At 43.4% G+C, this 18,286-nt stretch overlaps 1 protein-coding gene across 1 annotated transcript in view; it reads left to right on the forward strand.

Moving 5' to 3' along the window:
• The first annotated feature begins 4,576 nt into the window (after window positions 1–4,576).
• Window positions 4,577–18,286, forward strand: part of sema3aa (sema domain, immunoglobulin domain (Ig), short basic domain, secreted, (semaphorin) 3Aa) — a 32,299-nt gene continuing 18,589 nt past the window's right edge. Inside the window, exons 1-2 of the mRNA XM_023429162.2 lie at window positions 4,577–5,375; window positions 18,123–18,283. Of these exons, the coding sequence (XP_023284930.1) occupies window positions 5,270–5,375; window positions 18,123–18,283 (267 nt within the window). The 5' untranslated portion in view covers window positions 4,577–5,269. The remainder of the gene's footprint in view (window positions 5,376–18,122; window positions 18,284–18,286) is intronic.

Below are 18,286 nucleotides of genomic sequence, written 5' to 3' on the forward strand. Positions count from 1 at the left end.
TGGTGCAATGTGGTTCCACTTTTGTTTATTTGTGCTCTCATTCCCGTACTTGAGTGGATGCGGAAGCTGGATGTGCACGCATGAGAGTGCGTATGTGTATGTGTAGGTGGATGCTCCCGCTAAAAGAGATTACCCAAGCTCTGTCATGCACACGATGGGGTTGCGTGACCCCCATTGTAAACCTGGAGGCCGACCTCTGACCTTTTGAGAAGCGATGAAATGGAGGGAAACCTCCCATTTCCCTCTGCCGGAGTTTTGAGACTCTTCTGGCGTAGAGGAAGCATTGTTAATGAGCTCTAGAATGGATTTTTAATGAAAGCGCCACTTTGTTTGAAGAGTTAGAGAAAGGCAAAAAGAAACAGGTGTCAGCACTTGACTGGACAGATGATAGCACAGGGGGATGATTTTAGATTTTTAATGATTGTAAAGACTCAAAGAGTCAAATTGTGTGTCTTTAATCACATAACTTCCAGACCCTCTTTCAGTCAAACTCCAGATGTCTGTTCTGTTAAGATGATCTCTTCACGTGGATTTAGAAATATTAGAAACCTTGACTGGACACTTTCAGATGCTAACGGAGACGTACCTTCAGGCTTCATATACTGTGATATATCGCTGCTTGTATAGCTCTCACAGAGACAGACGGATTTACAGAGTTACTATAATGATTCCCTACACATCTGTTTTTTGTCTGTTTTTCTTTTTTTTGCTCCTTTTCCATGCCTACACTTTCAGGTAAATGTTTAATCGCGACATACCGCTTGCACAACTGGCTGATATATTAGGTGATCTTCCCTTTTTACAGCCCAGTGTGTGTGATGAAAAAGTCCAGAGTTGCACAGATATCGCCTTAACTTAATGCACCTCTTATCCTCCCTTTTGCAATAAATGTCGTCAGTGTAACTCACCCATGTGCTGATGCTTTACAGTTTCACTTTCCACACTTGTCATTTGTTACTGCATCTTTTATGATGTCATATGATCAAGCCCCCCCACCCCCCCCCCCCCCCCCATATGCATATCTGTGCACATGACAAGACACACCACACTCAACCGTAGCCTGTCAAATAAGCAGCGTCGTCAAGGCCGGGGTGAGCAGTTCAGCACCACACAAACGGAAACGCCACTTTGCCAAAACACCCACTAGTTGCTACCGTTCTTTCTCTGTCCTTCCTCCAATCTTTCCTGACTATCTCCCATGTTTCCTGGACGTGTCATTTGCTGAGTAAGGGGTGGCCGTGTGACCTCCTGTATCATGGAGCGGGAGGTGGTGTTTGTGAAAAGGAAGTGAATAGAAAGAGGAATTCCTGTCGCAGAAAGGAAGTGATGCTTATTTGTACCTTGAACTTCACGTCATTTATCGAAACGGCAATGAATTATTCCGCTGCAGCAGTGGCAATGGCCTCCGGAACACCGGGTCAGTTAGGATATGAGTAGGGGCGGTTTGTAGGCGTGTGCTGAAGAAGGGATGGAGGTCAAAGGGCAGTGTGTGCGACGTACAGGGTGGGACATTTCCGATGTTCTCTGTAAAACAGACATCTGGGGTCATGTTACCATAATCATTTTCTCTAACACACACACAGAACATTAACAGAGCTTCCCATAACCACCAGATGAAGATACACCATCATATCAGTAACAGCGCATTGACACTCGCCACACACACACAGACCTGTCTGACGCCGAACCCCTATGCACTGTGTCCTCATAAGCAGGGCGTCTCATGTCCTCTTCTATTTTTACCGGCAGGCGCTGAAAGCCTCTGGAAGCTCCTTGTCAATGGGCATCTCATTCCACCGCCAACGGCGTGTCACCATTTATTAAGTCGTCATTACTCAGGCTGCTGTGGTGCCTGGGGGTGTCGGAAATAGATCGGCGAGGATAGGCCGGACTGTTGCTGCACTCCCTAAAGGGCAACCCATAAAGGCGTGTTCCAGCACATCTCACTCCACCGGTGGAGATCGATGCAGGTAGCCAGGCCGCTATTAGTTTGGCTAATACGGATAAATGGGAGGAAGGTGGCTGAGGTCGATGGAGCGAGGCTGAGAGAGAGAAGAGGGTACTTTCATGCGTACGTCCTCACCTCTTTCTGTTTTGGGTAAACAGTTAAAAAGGCAGTTTAAACTAAAGGGGTGATGAGTTGAGAGGATGCTGGACGCCATGGTTGTGGAAGCGGAGACACGATGGAAAACATGGGATGCACACATCAAGATTCACTCAGACCAACTTAAACAGATGAAAGGACTTAACTGTAAACGCACACATAAAACATCATTTTAAATTTGAATCCTATCAACATCACAGGGTCTAATGATTTAAAGGGACACACACACACAAACATTACAACATAGGTCTTATGTCTATAACTATCAGCCATATTTGTTCAGTTTGATGAGCAGACATGTTGTAAACAAGTCAACCATTAAATAAGATTATGTAAGACATTTTATTTGGAGGTAAAACTGAAAGAAGACACACCTAAAGTATTGGCAATGATCCCTGATTGCGCAGGAAACTGGTTGCCCAAAACTACAGTAAGTATATAGCAGGTCAAAACTGAAACTAGAAAAACCATTTGACTGGATTATAATGTTAATGTTTGCCTTCAATTTTCTCTTCCTGATGACTTTGGCTAAACCAGCGGGGGTTTCTTACCCTGTCTGACTTTCATAGCAATGACGTTGTGTTTCCAGAACTCAGCAGTTAACTTGGAGAATAAAGTGTTGTTTTTACCAATAGGAACGATGACTGAAGCTACAGAAATAAGATCCAAGTTGTAATAAACTGTAATTAGGCTTTAAGGACGGTGTTTCTTTAAGGTGACAGATGTCCCACATGCTTTACTTTTCTTGTATTGTATCCAGAAATTATTAAGGATCCCAAAAAAGTTGTAGGGAAAAAAAAAATTATGTTATTAAAAGTTATGCTGCAATTTTATATAAAACACAAACATGAACAAAATGCCAGATCAGATATTATACAATGCAGCAATAGCTTCAAAACAAAGCAGCGCTGGGACTGCTGGAATATGAGGGTGCCCTTATATCACCAGCACAGACTCACCACGCTCACTACACCAGCTCATTTCTCACAGTGTTTTCTTTTAGTGTCTTAAGTTGTGTGAGTTGACACATCAGCACCCCTGTTTATCAAAGCTTTTATCACCTCACCATTGCTATGTCACCCCCTGAGAGGAAGCAGGAGGTGCCCACTCACACACACACACACACACACACCACACACACACACACACAAACACCTGCAGGGTTTGAGAGGAGGGGGGTAGGGGTAGGGGGTGCTGGGGTGTTGTTGACCTGCCTTGCTGATGTGAATGACTTTACCAGAGACAGGATTCGTCTCAGACTATACAGGTTAACCACCAGCATGTGTTCCCTTTAACCACAGGGTTCATCTGGATACGTCCTTAATATAAACTCTCCGTGGGAACGCTGTGACTACTCATAACATAAAAATATGTAAATAAATATTTTGGCCTCAAAAGAAAACAAACTACACACAAATTAATATGAAAGATTTTAAAAATAAAGACCTCTTTTTTTCAAGTAAGGGCTTAGAGTGTATGTGATACGGCCATTATAGAAAGTAGACACTGTTGTTCTGTCTTGCCTGGACCTGATTTATTTCTCTCAACTTTCCCCAGGGCTGTTTTTCTTCATCCAGTCCGATTCACACAAAGATCCTGAAACAGCCTTAAATGTGATCACAACAATCCATTTAAAATTTAAAGAGATAATGTGAACAGTCTGTCTCATCTGTAGTGATCTAACTCTTAATTGTGAAAACAGTATATTTCCTGAAATGTTGTAAAGCAAATTATCACACATCATGACCCCATGCTGAGACAGCTGCAGCGTATAAAGTGACTGTTACTTGATGAAAAAGCTGCAACACAATGTAAAAAAAAAAAAAAAAGCTTTTTTTTTGGGCTGTTTTACCAACCTCAAAAGCTGTCTCTTCAACAAAATCTAACAACTTTTACCTCAATTTACCTCGAGCTGCTTTAGTACAGCACACAAAACCCTTAATGGTTGAAATGGGGAAAAAATGGAAGAAGCCTCAGGAAGAGCAACAAAGGAGGGACAGGGAGACAAATCAACCAACAGGGGCATTAAACCCAGCGGACGCTTTGTTTTGAGCTTTTTAAAGCTACAAACCTCTGTATCTCCATTATTGGTGCCGTGTGTTAGTTGATTCCATTAGATTTCTTTTATATATATATATATGTTCATCCTATAAGAAATATATATAACCACTTAAATCTTTCATTCCTGACGTGCAGGAGAGTTCATTTCAAGATTTACTTCCTTTGTCAAGCACTATAGTTGTTTTCATGTGTTGGTGGAAAAGGTGATAGAGGCGTTCTGAATAAACTGAGCAGAGAGAGAGAGAGGGGAAGGTAAAGGAAGTGACAAAGGGAGAGCAAAGAGTTTTTTTGTTAAAGATATTAGAAAAAAGAAGAAAATGGAGAATTGATGACCAATAAAAAAAAAAAAAAAAAGGAAACAGGGAGGGAAGAGAGGACACTATAAAAACCTAACCATCCACTGTACTTCCTATCCACTGAACTGGTTTCATCGTCGCTCTCAAGTCATCCCGCTCCCCCCACCTCTCTTTCTCTCTCTCTCTCTCTCTCTCTCACACCAGCACTCCCCTTCTCTCTCTCTCTCAGCTGCTCTCCTTCCCCTCCCCTCTCTTCCCGTGGATGGTGAAGCTCTCTTTCTCTTTCTCTCTCTCTCGCAGTCTGGTGGAGCCGCACACAAGGATTAGAGGGTTGCTGTGAGTGTCTGCTCAAAGAGAAGAAGCCAGAAGACAGAAAGAGATTAAAAAAAAAAGAAAAAAAGGTTCTCTAGAAAAGGATAGCCTTCCTATTGTGGATAAGTGATCTGGTTTACCTTTACTCTATCTGTCATCTCATTCAAGCCATTCGAGCCTTCACCTGGAGGAGGACAGATAAGCCAAGGGACTATATATCCTGGACCTCCACACGGGGAGCCATGTGAGCGGCACCCCTCCACCCACTTCACACTACAGAAGTCCCCCCACAGTCTCCACTCTGAGCTGGGGAGCACAGCCAGGATTTTTTTTTTTCCGTCCCCCGTCCCCCGTCCTTGGAACCTCCACTTTCAGGGCTTGCGTGGAGGGACTCTCCAGGCTCTGCGTACCCCAGTGGGAGACACTCATCTTGGGGGAACTGGTCGGGGTGTGAGTGCCCCCTGGTCTGGAGGCCAGCCAGCAGCACTCCAGCACCATGGATTACCTGTTTGGGATTGTAGTGCTGCTGTGCGGGGCGGTGCAGCTGGGGAGAGGAGTTGAGCCCAAGCACAACGTACCCAGGCTAAAGCTGTCATACAAGGGTAAGCCCATTCTCCGTTCTCTCCTGACTCCAGGATATATGGTGGTTGCTGGTGCTTTTAACGTAGACTAGCTCGTCTGGTCTATTTTTCTTGCCCGTGGGGGCTCTTTCATGCTTTTCTTTTCATCCATTCTTTTTATGTTGAGTATCCCTTTCTCCTCCTCTATTTCTGTGAATCTATTTCTGCCTCTGTGTTTGTCTCATTCACTCTTTCTCCCTCTTGGTCAGCATCTAACTCTCTGCTTAAGCTTCTGTATTCCTGTCTCCCATTAACTCACTCCTTCCCTCTTACTCGCTCTGTTCGTCTTTCAGAATCCACTATTCTCCTTACAAATAGTCAGATTGGTTCCATATGCTGAGGAAGGGCTCTCGCCTGAACTTAAATGTATATATTGGCTCCTGTACCAGTTTTCCCCTTGTCCTGTCCCCTTCTACTAGTACTGTACAGCCCTGTTAAGTGCTCTGAAAAGGCAGTAGAGCCTCTGTTTAAATGGCTTCTGTCCCAAAAACTCTGCTTCGGTCATGACACAGAGCGTTTCCTTAAGCGGCCACGCAGGTTTCCTGACTTCTCATTACTGTGTCCTAAAAGGATCCAAGAGTTATGTTAGTTAGTTAGTTTTGTTTAAATGGAAAACTACACATACGTGTTGATTTACTGCTTGTGCATTAAATCAACTATTCGCAGCAGAATGTATCGGTACAGAATGAGAGGGCGTTTTGTGTGTCTTTTTATATCGTGCACGTGTAAGTTTTTTGACGTATACAGCAAACATGTTATTCTCTCTCCTTCTGTGTTATTTTGAGGGGAGACTGCGGAGCGCCGGTCTCTCTCCTCCTCCCTCTTTCTCTCTCCCTCTCTCTCTCTCTCTCTCTGTCTCGTCTCTTCTCTCACACCCTACACTAAATCAGGCTCTTTGTAATAGCAGACTTTTCATCTCGGCTAGAAATAACTGTCAACATTTTTGGCATATTTTTGGAAGTTTTTTTTTTCTTCTTCTTCTTCTTTTTAATGTCAGTGCGGGAGGCTATTGTGGTTCTTTGTCCTAAAACATGACCGAAAGTATAGAGCTGGGAGTGTGGTCTCTCGATTCTTTATTTTAGTCCCGTTACCCTCATAAAGCATGCCCTCTGAAAATTTATGAACACGGCTGATTTGCCGTCATTTCGCAGCTGAAAACATGAGTGTGTGGTTAAAAGTCCCCCCTGTGTGTTTGACTGTCACCCAAAGCTTTGGTTCCTCAGTTAATTCCAGTCCATGTTTAGGGAAAATCAAATTTCAGTCTTGAAAAGGGTGAATATGATGTTTGTCACTCTAATTCATTTTCTATCTTTAGCCAAGACGTTTGCTATAACTTATGTTTAGAGGCCTGCTATATGACATGCTTTATTCTCTAGATGGACTGCAAGTTGTAATTTTGGGATAGTATATTTTCCTTTATCACCCTTTCAGTTTCCAAGTGCGTATGGTTATTGTGAAGTGAAGTCAAAATGCATGTGACTTTTTTTGTACTTTTCAAGTGTTTCCGAGTGGCAATGGTTTTGTGTGGTTGCCTCCATGATAAAGGATTTTAAAGGGTGACGACGTGCATTTACCATGTGGACAAAATAAATCTGGAAAGAATCACCGTTAAAGTTACCTGGCTCTGGCCGTATATCCCCCGGGCTCCATCATGTCAGTTGACACGAAGCCGAGCCTGATGGGAAAATGTCATCCCTTCTTTCCACAGCCATCTGTTAAAAGAAAAGAATGTGAATATAGTTCCCTCCTGCCCCTTTCTGTGATCGTCTCCGCTGTTCAGTCTGACAAGTGAACGCGTTGCTGACAACAATACTAGACAAGAGATATGTCATCAAGCATCATAGTCTGTATTGACTGACTGCGCGAGTGATGGATGTGTATCGTCAAACCGAGAGAGCGGGTCTGCTGGGAGCGAGTAGCCTGTCATGATAGATGTACTTTTGAGGATGTACAATGATTTTTACTAAAAGTACATCAAATCCTCATCGTTTATGTGTGTGTGTGTGTGTGTGTGTGTGTGTGTGTGTGTGTGTGTGTGTGTGTGTGTGTGTGAATGTTCTTGCCACGTCTTGGTGTGAGGACTCAACACCCTCTCTTGTGATTTCCTCCTCTTAGACTGTAAGTGGTGTGTCAGTGTGTGAGTTTGTGTGTGTGTGCTTTAGCAAGACAAAAAAAAAAAGTGTCAGGTCTGGCATGCACTCATATAATTAGACACCTGGTTTTGTGCTTGTGCCCGTGCATGACTGCATGAGCTCACAAATTGGTATTTTTTTTTATTGTGTTGTTGAATCGGTGTTTCTGTAATTGCGTGTGATTGCAAACTGCTGCTTGCTTGCACCGTTTTGTGTGTGTGTGTGTGTGTGTGTGTGTGTGTGTGTGTGTATACATACATGTCAATGTGAACTGTGAGAGTGAACGTGGTGTGTAACGGCATGAATGCGTATCATGTGCTGGCGTCTTTGTGTGTCACCGCTTGCCAGTGTCTGCGCTTGTGTCTCAGGCCCACAGGTGTTTGATGGCTCTCTTGATGCCTGTCAGGGGACGCTTCTCAGTTAACACCCACACTGTGGTGGATGGAGGGAGGAAGGGGAGGACGGTGGAAGCGATGGTGGAGGGGAGGAGATTTGCTTTTAATGAAGCAAAAGCTGGCAGACATACAGTAGACGACGCATAAGGAAGGGAGGCTGGTCGTTAAGTGAAGTGTCACTCATCCTCCCCCCTCCCTCCATGAATCCAGCATAGTAATTAAGTCAAATAAACGACAAGGAGGAATCCTCCTGGGAAGGACAGTCAAAGAAGCGTAGAGCCAAAGTGTGGGCTAGGCCTTTGAGTGGAACGATCACACAAGCACAGAGTGAAAGAGAGACTGAGGCGCAGGAGTGGGACGGTCTCAAGAACAAGCAGGGCCTGTGATTTGAGGCGGTCAAATAAACACCGAGCATGTGAGCAGGGTCCCATGAAATCATCCTCAAATGAGTGCTGATGACACATCTCCAGGGACAGATCATCAGACAGAAGTGAGTGATTTTCTCCCTCTGCAAAGGACATCCAAGCGACTGCAGAGTGAGCAGTTTGAGAGGCGGAACGTCTGAGCAATGGAGGCAGGTAGATAAAATGACCTCTCGTGGGACAGCTGGCGCAGCAAGTGCAGGGTAAATGATTTCCCAGTGGGGTCAGTTAGACGTTCAGCAAAGAGGATCTGGCTTCACGGGGACAGAACGATGATCACAAGAGTTAATGATTTTCTCCTCTCCTTGATACTAAAATAGCTCTTACTTTCCTCGCCTTCACTAGTAACATAAGGAGAGGGCGACATGAGGTGAAACTTAAGTCCAAGTTAAAATAATCTTGCTCAGCGGAGATATTGCACATGTTGATATGACTTCAGTGTTGTGTAGTGGAAGGAAGGACTAAAATGGCAACTGGATTTTGTAGTAAAAGTGAGTCAACACTTAGAATATCCAGCAAGGCTTTATCATAAGTATATCGTTGTGTTAGATTGTAGGTGTGTAATCTTTAACAGCTGAGACTATTCGGTGCTGCTGTGGCTCTACTGCAATACAGCATCCATATGTACTGTATGTAACTACGATACACTCCCATGGATCAATGCATACCTGTACACAATGGTATTCCTGAGCACAATCCATGTGCAGCTCTCTCCCATACTGTAGGTAACCATCAGGAGGAACACTGACCCCTAAAGGTCAATCGATGCACATACAGCATGCAGTGAATTCGGGGGGGGGAGGGGGCAGATCGGTGGAACTGCAAAAGCTGACCCTATTGTGATCCCTAAAAAGGAGCCAGCGAGCGGCACTTTAAAAACCAAAAGGTCTCGTTAAACAACCTGATAATTACCCTCAGCTCTGGGGCTAATTATGGAGCCCTACTGTATGACCTCTTAATGCCACCGCGGCCGCCCCATGCTGGCTGACAGGGCGGAACTGAGGTGGAAAGATAGAGCAAGAGACTGAGAAAGAGACGGGGAATCTGGAATTGGCTTGCAACGCTTCAAAATAGACACTTGGTGTGGAACCGCACTCAACGCAGTCTGGACGCAGCCCCATAATAAGCCTCGTCTGTGTGAGCATGTCCATGTGTGTTTGTGTGTGGGCGTGCCTGCCTATGAAAATATGCACCGGTTGTAAGTATGTTTGTGGGTGTTTGCGTGTGTGCCGGTTTATCAAGAGTGTTTGGTCTATTCAGTCTGTTGTATGTGAATGAGCATCTGACTGAGCCGCGCTCTTTCTCTCTGTTGTGGCTGTCCATCCTGTGGGCTGGGGCTGACAGAGCGGATGTAGATAATTATAAGGTGTTCTCCCAACGCGCCAACTTTGGAGATGTCTGCCTCCCTCTCTCTGTGTCTCTCTCTCTCTCTCTTTCTCTCTTTTTATCTCTCTCATCGTTCTTTTCTTGCTACCCCCTCCTCCCTCTCCTGTGGCTCAGTCCCTTCTCATGGAACCACAACACCGCAGACCCTAAGTACAATCTTCAAGTAGGCTGAGTGTGTGTGTGTGTGTGTGTGTTTTTGCAATTTTCTTTTTTACTTGTTTCCTTTTCCTGTCTCTTTGATTGCAGCTCATTTGATACATATCTTTTGGCTATCCCTGTTTTCAACTCTATTTGTCACACACACACACACACACACACACACGCACTGAATGTCCCTCATCTTTGCTCCCAAACAGCCACATTCCAATAGTATAAACCAATGTTTTGAAGTGGCTTGCTTTTCAACTATGCCCCCATGTTACATCCGAATATACCCCATTTCCTTACGCTGACTCACATACCTGACCGCAGTGTTTAGTAAGCTCCCACCACCCTCGTCCGCAAGCTGAAAGATGGTATGATGAAGTGTATAAGTGTGTGTTTGCACTGACACTGGTTGCCCCACAGATAATTGTGCAATGACACAACCGCACTTGCAAAACAAAAAAGCCATTTATCAAGTCGGTGGAAAATCTGTCACTTGTTTTTGTCATGGTTTTACACTTGCATACTAAAACTGGAGGGTTGTTTTGTTCCTTATCATGCATTGCCTCATACTGTGTCTTATTATATGTAATTTAAGCTAACACAGCGATGTTAGAGGAGTGATTAAAGTGTATTATCATTACCGCATGCTGAAAAATAGGCAGGTATAATTCGTAAGTTTTATGACCTTTCACTCTCATGTGTCTTTAGTTTACTTTTCAAGCCGGTGTGTGTTTTGGAATGTGATGCGTTTCCCCCAGTGTTCATAAAATGCTCTGTTGCAAAAAGCTGTTTTATTACAAACCTATTTGCTTTAGAAAATTCTATTTAAAGGAAAATGATGACTTCAAACAGGCTGGTTGTGTGCTCATAGGCCGCAACAGGAGATAGTGTCAGCGCAGTGTGTGTTTGCTCAAAGATTAATGTGTGTGCGCACAGCGACACAGCGATTGTGCATGTTCGGTGTACATTTTTGTCTGTGTGTACATAAGCAGTGTATGGACATGCACACAGGAAAAATATCCAGTGTCTTTGCATCTGTGTTTGGGATGTAGGCTTGGGTTACAGCGTGGTGCAGATTGCTGAAGCGAGGGTATGAATGGGTCCCGCCACCTGCTAAGTCTTGTCAGTCAGATGGAGAGAGGGCGCACCATTCAATCTGAACAGAGTCGAGTTACAAATGAGGGGGACATCTCCGCGGAAAGACGGGCCGAACGACTGATAGTCAACACACAGACTTGCTTACAAAGAAAGAGAGGAGGCAGAAAGAAGCAGAGAAAGAAGAGTGTGAAATGATTTTTTGATGTTACTAAGGATGCTCAGTGATTTATAATAATTATAGACACTGTTAGTGGTTTTAATCCAGGTTTACCACACTGTTGTTTTTAATGTCACATTTCAAGGTCAACTTAAAAAAAAACAGTCCCTTAAAACCTCAGTAATTTAAGACTTTCTTCCCTTTAGACTTGTTATTTCTCTTTTCCTGTCATAAATAACACAAGCAGCAGGAGACATAATGAGGAAGGTTTTGAAAACACTTCACATCACCACATTTCTGAAATGAAAATTGAAATCACAGTACTTAGGGATTTTATTGATTATCATTTTCCAGTTTGAGGGAGTTTCATGAAATGCAGACACCACTCACTTATTACACGAAACCTCATTTTGTTCCTTAAATAATACAGTACAGAGCTGAAATGTGCATCTGCGCATGTGGATTCGTGTTCCAGTATCTCTGTCGCATCAACGTGTTTACTGTCACAAGTTTGCCCGTGACACATTCAGATCTGTAGCCTCGCCTCATTAATTTCTAATAAAATGGCAGAGCTGACATTCAGCTCCACCGTGCAGCTGACAGGCTGCACTAACAGGCAGTGGCTCCAGACATGACCACGCTAACCACAGCCTGGTTCCTCTCAACGTCCATCCATCAAACTGCCTCGCGGCATATAGCACTATCTCCCTCTCTGTGCACAGCTTCGCCGAGGAGGGATTTTGTGATTCGTGAGTGCGTGTTTGTGTGTTCTCACGAGCAACTTTGCATTCGTGGCTGTATTTGCATGCAAAAGTGAGTGTGTATATTTGCAAGTGTGTCTGTGTCTCTGTTTGTTTTCCTTAAAAATTAATATGAACCAGAGCGACTGAACAGCCTGGTTATACCATGAGCAGTTAGTGGTGTGTGAGTGGGCTTTCTGTGGCAGGCATGGCCAGGCCTCTTGCCGTCTGTGGTCACAGTGCTGGTGGAAAACCGCTCTCTGTGGTCCAGCCATCCAATGACAGGAGGAGACACACACTAATGAAATGGTTCCATATTCAACCACTTTTGTTGCATGTGTGCTTTTAAAAAAAAAAAAAAAAAATCAGTGCTCATGTTTCTGCCTTAGTTAACTACTGAATTTTGAGTTTTTTTGTGTCTATCATTCAGTATGTTGCTTTCTCCGCTTTTCTTCTCCTGTCAACTCTTCTAGTATTCTCTGCTCTTGTAATTCTGCATCGCTCCTCGCTTCTCTGTCTTTCTCTCTCGAGGGAGAACAGGAATGTCGTGCGGTGACGAGGAAGTCTAGCATTTGGGTTGAGAGAGATGAATGGTGCTGCATGGTGAAATTCAACACATACTTAGACTACCCATATAGATTCCGTGTGGTTTGGGATGTGGTCACGTTTTCCTTGTTAGTCCCTCTGATACATATCCTATGGTTGAAAATAACCTGAGTCATATTCACGGAACATAATATGGTATTAAATCGTCCCATAGGAGACAGTACTTGACTGTGAATGACTATGAATTATGGCTATGAGTCATTTTGGTTGAAAAACAGAAAATTAAGTTGAACTATTTTGACTGATTCAAAGGAAACTCACTCATTCTTTCTGCAATAGTAAACTTCTGAGATATTTAGTGTGGTTGTAATGATTGAGCAATCAACACACACTTTGTTCATGCACGCATTCTGTGTTCTCTCGTCTTAATCGGGGAGTTCATGGCACTACGTGTAAGGAAGCACGTTTCCTGTCAGTGCAGTCACTCAGCTGCACCTGAATGAGAAATCCAATGGCCCAGGTTGTATTATACAGATGGTCACCATGGAAACCAACCCACACCTGCTACTGTGCTTAGAAAGAGAGAGAAAAGGGAGGGAGAGAGACAGAGAGGGGAGGTGAACTTTTGAGGCATGTGTGGATATCCTTGAGCTCAGGATTATATTTGAGCACTTTGTTAAGCAAAGCTCTCAGCAAATTTCCACGGGGCAGCCGTCTCAGCTTTTTTTTCTGACACCTGTGTTTTGTGGCCGAGGCCATCATGAGAACAGCGAAACGTACACCGCACCACCCACAGAGAAAAAAGAAAGCATTCGGAGGTAGACACTGACATGCCAAACCGAACCGCTGGAGATATTACAGTACTCTGTGTCTTTGCTTGAACTAGCCTTGTATTTGAAAGATAAACATGTGTAATTCTCTGCTCCGGTTCCTTTTTGAGCTGCCATTTTATTTTCAGACTGTTTTTTTTATTTTTATTTTTTTATTCCTGCCTGTCAAAGGAGTAGCTCTTTCGTAGTACACACACTCTCTGACAAACCACAAAAACACACGTCCTGGGTCTGAGACAAAAACCTTCTGCCAACTGCAGAAGAAAAAGAACGATGTCAATGAGCAGGAAATGAACAAGTAAAATGTGTCATTTGTGCGCCTTTTTACATACTGAAAACTCCTCTTCTCTTGTCGAACATGCACCGTATATATGAACAAGAGAAACACTTGAAAAGTGTTGCATTATTTTAATGGAATATTACCCATCTGTTGAATCTCAGTCAAGTGTTTTCCTCTGTCAGGCTTTTATGTTTCATGTCACTCAAACACACACTCACACGGCCGCGCGTACACACATTCAGATAAACATAATTTAATGCCCTGTCGCCTTTTCTTTCATACCGTTTCATTATTCCGCTATTGCATGGCATGTAGGCGTCTAAAACGCCTGCCTGTTTGGAGAATGGGGGAGTGAAGAGTACTCCACAGACAATTGCACTTGAATTTTGAATGTCTTTTTTTTTTTTTTTCCTGGGGCTTTTTAAGACAAGAGCCAGGTTATTTTCCATAATGGAGTATAACAGAGGGACGAATGATAATTTATGTGAATGAATTGCTTGTATTTGCCAGTTTCAAGGGGCGTCCTTGAATAAACAGTGTGTGTGCATGGAATGAATATGAAAAAGAAAACATAGAACTTGAGTCTAGTACATGTATAAATATGTAGATAAGCTTAATAAGATATGATAAAACAGCATAGTTCCATTATTCAGTCATGTATTAACAATAGATTGCGGCCAAGACACTGATTGTGCAAAATCTTGCATGTTCACAGGTGTGTCTACATATTTGCATCTGTGTGTGTGTGTGTGTGTGTGTGTGCGTGCGTGCGTGCGTGCGTGTGTGTTTGCATGTATGTCTGTGGCTGTTTGCATAGGCCACTGTGTCTGCATGTGTTATGTGTGAAAGACAGAATGTGTGAGGGAAAGAGAGCAGACAGGGGATGTGTGTAACAAGAGAAAGTGGGATGGAGGTGGGCAGCAGAGACCGAAAAGTGTGTGTGTGTGTGTGTGTGTGTGTGTGTGTGTGTGTGTGTAGCCGTGTCTGTGTGAAGTGACTGGAATGCATATGCACACATGACTATATGCGTTTAAATGTCTCCGTGTTCCAGTGGCGTAGTGTAAGCAGACTGTGTGTGGTGAGGAGGGGAGGGGGCACGTGGCGTGTGTATGCTGCACACACATACATTAGAGGCGGTGCGTTCGAGTGTGTCTGTGTATGCGTTTGTATTGAGGGGGTGGTGAGGGTCCGGGGCCAGGGAGTGTGTTAGAGGTGGAAGCTGCTGAGTGCGCTCCCTGTTCCACAAGTTCATGCTGCATAAGCAGAAATACTTATTGGATTACAACTTAGTCTGGGAAGAAGTATGTGTGTGTGTGTGTGTGTGTGTGTGTCCTCGTATGTGTGTTTGTGTGTGTGTGAGTTCAGGGGGAATTAATGCAGTGTAAACATTCAGGTCAATATTAATATATGCATGGCAGTTAAAGGGTGTGGTAGGTGTTCGCATTTAAAAGTAGAGCACAGTGAATTCATGTTGAACCTGTTTTGTGCGTGTGTGTGTGTGTGTGTGTGTGCGTGCGTGTGAATGTTCTTGCCATGTCTTGGTGTGAGGACTCAATTCTATGTATATATTCACTGAATGTGTGTGTGTGCTTGTCCTGTGCCTGGTTACTATATTTTGTATGAGCTGTGCTGTGCGCTCTCCCAGTTCCAAACGAGCGTGTCTGTGTTTAGGTTGGAGGTCCTTAGGTGCTCACGCCCCAGTTCCTCCAATTCTCCAAACCACAGCAGATCCCAGCTCAGATAAAGCCTCTTTGTGTGTTTTTGTGTGCGCAGGCCACCTTGTCTTTGTCAGAGATCGCCACGTGTTGAAATATGCGTGTGTGTTTTTTTACTTTGGCCCATCTGGGGGAAACCTTTCGTGACGGCCCTCGGACGCTGCCATTTTGGAGCACAGTCCTGGCTCCCGCTCAGCTCCAGAGTCTCGCTTTCAGCTGATACAGGTCGTCTCATGTAGAGCCAAGATGGCAGTGAAGAGGAGTTGAGAAAAATCTCCCCTAAGTGGAAACAGGGAGAAGATAGAGGATATTATTTGTCCTCTGGTTTGTTCATTTGCTATTGACAGTTTATCCTTGTGCCTCAATATCTGCCATTCTGCTCTTCACTTTTTATTTTCTCTGGTCTTTCAAGGGCCTAAAACTATTTATTTTTCCATTTCATTCCCATTTTTATGCCTCCCTTGGCTTTCTGCCACATCCCTCTCTTTTTTCCATTGCTTCACAGTTGAAACATAAGAAGACTTCCTCTGGCAGTCTGTTGACTGGAAATCCCATTTCCCCCTATCTCATTTACTGACCCTGCGATGTCATGTCTTATTGGTAAACCAAAGAAATGGTATATATCTGATTGGCCACCACATGATCACAACACTGCTCTGAAGACAACCTCTAAACTTCAATATTTAATTTCTTGTCACCGTAATCTGAGTACTGCCGCACTGGTTCTCTTTTGTGTGTATAAATGTGAATGCCAGGATGCTGGTTTGCATGGAATGGCCAGTGCAAAAAAAAAAATAAAAATAAAAAATACCTACACACACTGAAACCCACACACATACGCTCAACCCATCTGTGGTACAGTACAAATTCTCACATAGACACACATCCACAGACCTCCATTCATGCCCACACCCACCCACTCCATTTCCTTAGCCTCAAACCTCGCCTCAAACCAAAATCCAAATGACGCAGATGAGCTGCAACCGTCTTTATTAGGTGACGACCACTCCCTCTCGCAATCCTCATCCACCCCGCCGGTACTCGATACACAGAGATGGTTGACACACCACTTCCTCCATCTCCCCTTCCATCAGATCCTTCTTTTATGTAGACACAGATGTCCAAGATCTTACACACTGTGAGTGGGCGCAGATGGCTCCTATAGCAGCCCGTCAATCAGAGCTTTGTGGGGAGAGCAGGGGGATCACAATCCACTGGACTGCACGCTCGTGTGTGTGTGTGTGTGTGTGTGTATGTGTGTACATACGTATATAGTGTGTACAAGTTTGTGTGCATATGTGTGTTCTTGTGCTAGTTTCTATATTGTGTGCCTGTGTGTGTCCATGCTATGTGACACTGATGATGATGGATGACAGACTGAGGCTGATGTATCACAAGACTGTACCTGTGGTGCAAATATACAGAGCACATGTTCCGTGTCCGATAGACCAACCAGGAGCAGATGTTTAATGGATTAATTCAATTTAATGTAATTTAATTGCAAATCAAATGTTACTGCTGTTATTATGATTATTATAATTTAGAGCAGCCCACACTGTATGAGCAAAAATGGGCTACTGCTGATTGACATACTGCACATTTTCATTGTGGGAGATGCTGTTCAATTTGCCAACATTGTTTTATTCTTTATTTAATTAATTAATTAAAATTAAAGATATAGATGTTTTAAGCATTTGCTTAGCTTGGACTCTTCATAATAGAAAAATCTAGTAATTACTGTGAAGGGAAGGAAAAGTAGCTAATAAAGTGTCTTTACCATGAGTCTTGTGCTTTAATTAGGACTACAACAAACTAACTTTGATCATAGCTTAATTTTTTGTTTATTCTTACAAAATTTTGTAAAATAGTGTAAATAGATTATTACCATGAACACACTATAAGAACCTATGGCTGTGTAAATCTGGTTAGGCAAACTTGTAAAAATGAATAATATTTAGTTTTATTGTAGCATGTGGGGTTTCATGACACAAAAGCTGTTCATATTAGCATTTACAGGACACATAATCTCAGGTTAAGTTGCTTTGAGGAAGGGAGTGTTGTTCTTTGTTAATATGATACTATTGCTTAGTGTAGCTGATTCGATGAGTCGATGGAGCTCCTCTTTGGTGATTGAACGTTAACTGACTCTCAGCAGTCTGGCTAGACTTTAGCCCATATGTAAAGTCTTGTGCTGGTTTACATTTAGCATGGCTGTATATTTTTAGTATACATACTTCAGGACTTTATACACCTGAGTGGAACGTGGTACAGAAGTACATGTGCAGTCACAAACTCTTTCATTTTAATTTACATAATAACCCATTTGCAGATACATGCCACACACACCCACACATACTTACTTACCCACAGTGTCTCCCCTGGCCCTGACTCCATATGAATTATTCAACCAATCACACGGCTGAACAGTCTGAACTGTGTCCCTGATTGGGACATGCTGTGTTCACTTTAAATGTCTCACGCTATACCTGACTGACATGTGTCCAGATGTAAGTGTGTGCAAATGTGTGTGGAAAAGCAATTAAAGAAGCATAGAAAAAAGAAACCCAGTAACTCATTTCATACAGCAGGGAATCCTGACCGAAGGAGCACTCATAGTTTTTCTTTGAGTCAAAGACAAACAAAATTTTTCTACACTCATATCACTGATTATTGATTCTTTTTTTTATTCAATTAGATGCAAAGCCTCTGAGACATGTTTACTGTCAGAAAGAGTGGAAGATGAGTGTTTAGTCCACACTTGTGGTTGACTGACTTAACATAAAATGTGTTGTGCTGCATTTTGCTCTGCATCTGTTTGTTTATCAATCTTTTCCATACATTCATTCATCAACATCAACTCTTTCTTCTCATGTTCTTTCAGAGATGTTAGAGTCCAGTAACCTCGTCACCTTCAATGGCTTAGCCAACAGTTCGAGCTACGACACTTTCCTATTGGACGAGGAGCGAGGGAGACTACTGGTCGGAGCTGAGGACCACATCTTCTCCTTCGACCTCGTCAACATCAACAGAGACCACAAACAGGTG

This window comes from Seriola lalandi, unplaced genomic scaffold (assembly GCF_002814215.2).
Source record: "Seriola lalandi dorsalis isolate HSWRI2012SDOR001 ecotype SW California unplaced genomic scaffold, Sedor1 jcf7180002054889, whole genome shotgun sequence".
Lineage (NCBI taxonomy): Eukaryota > Metazoa > Chordata > Actinopteri > Carangiformes > Carangidae > Seriola > Seriola lalandi.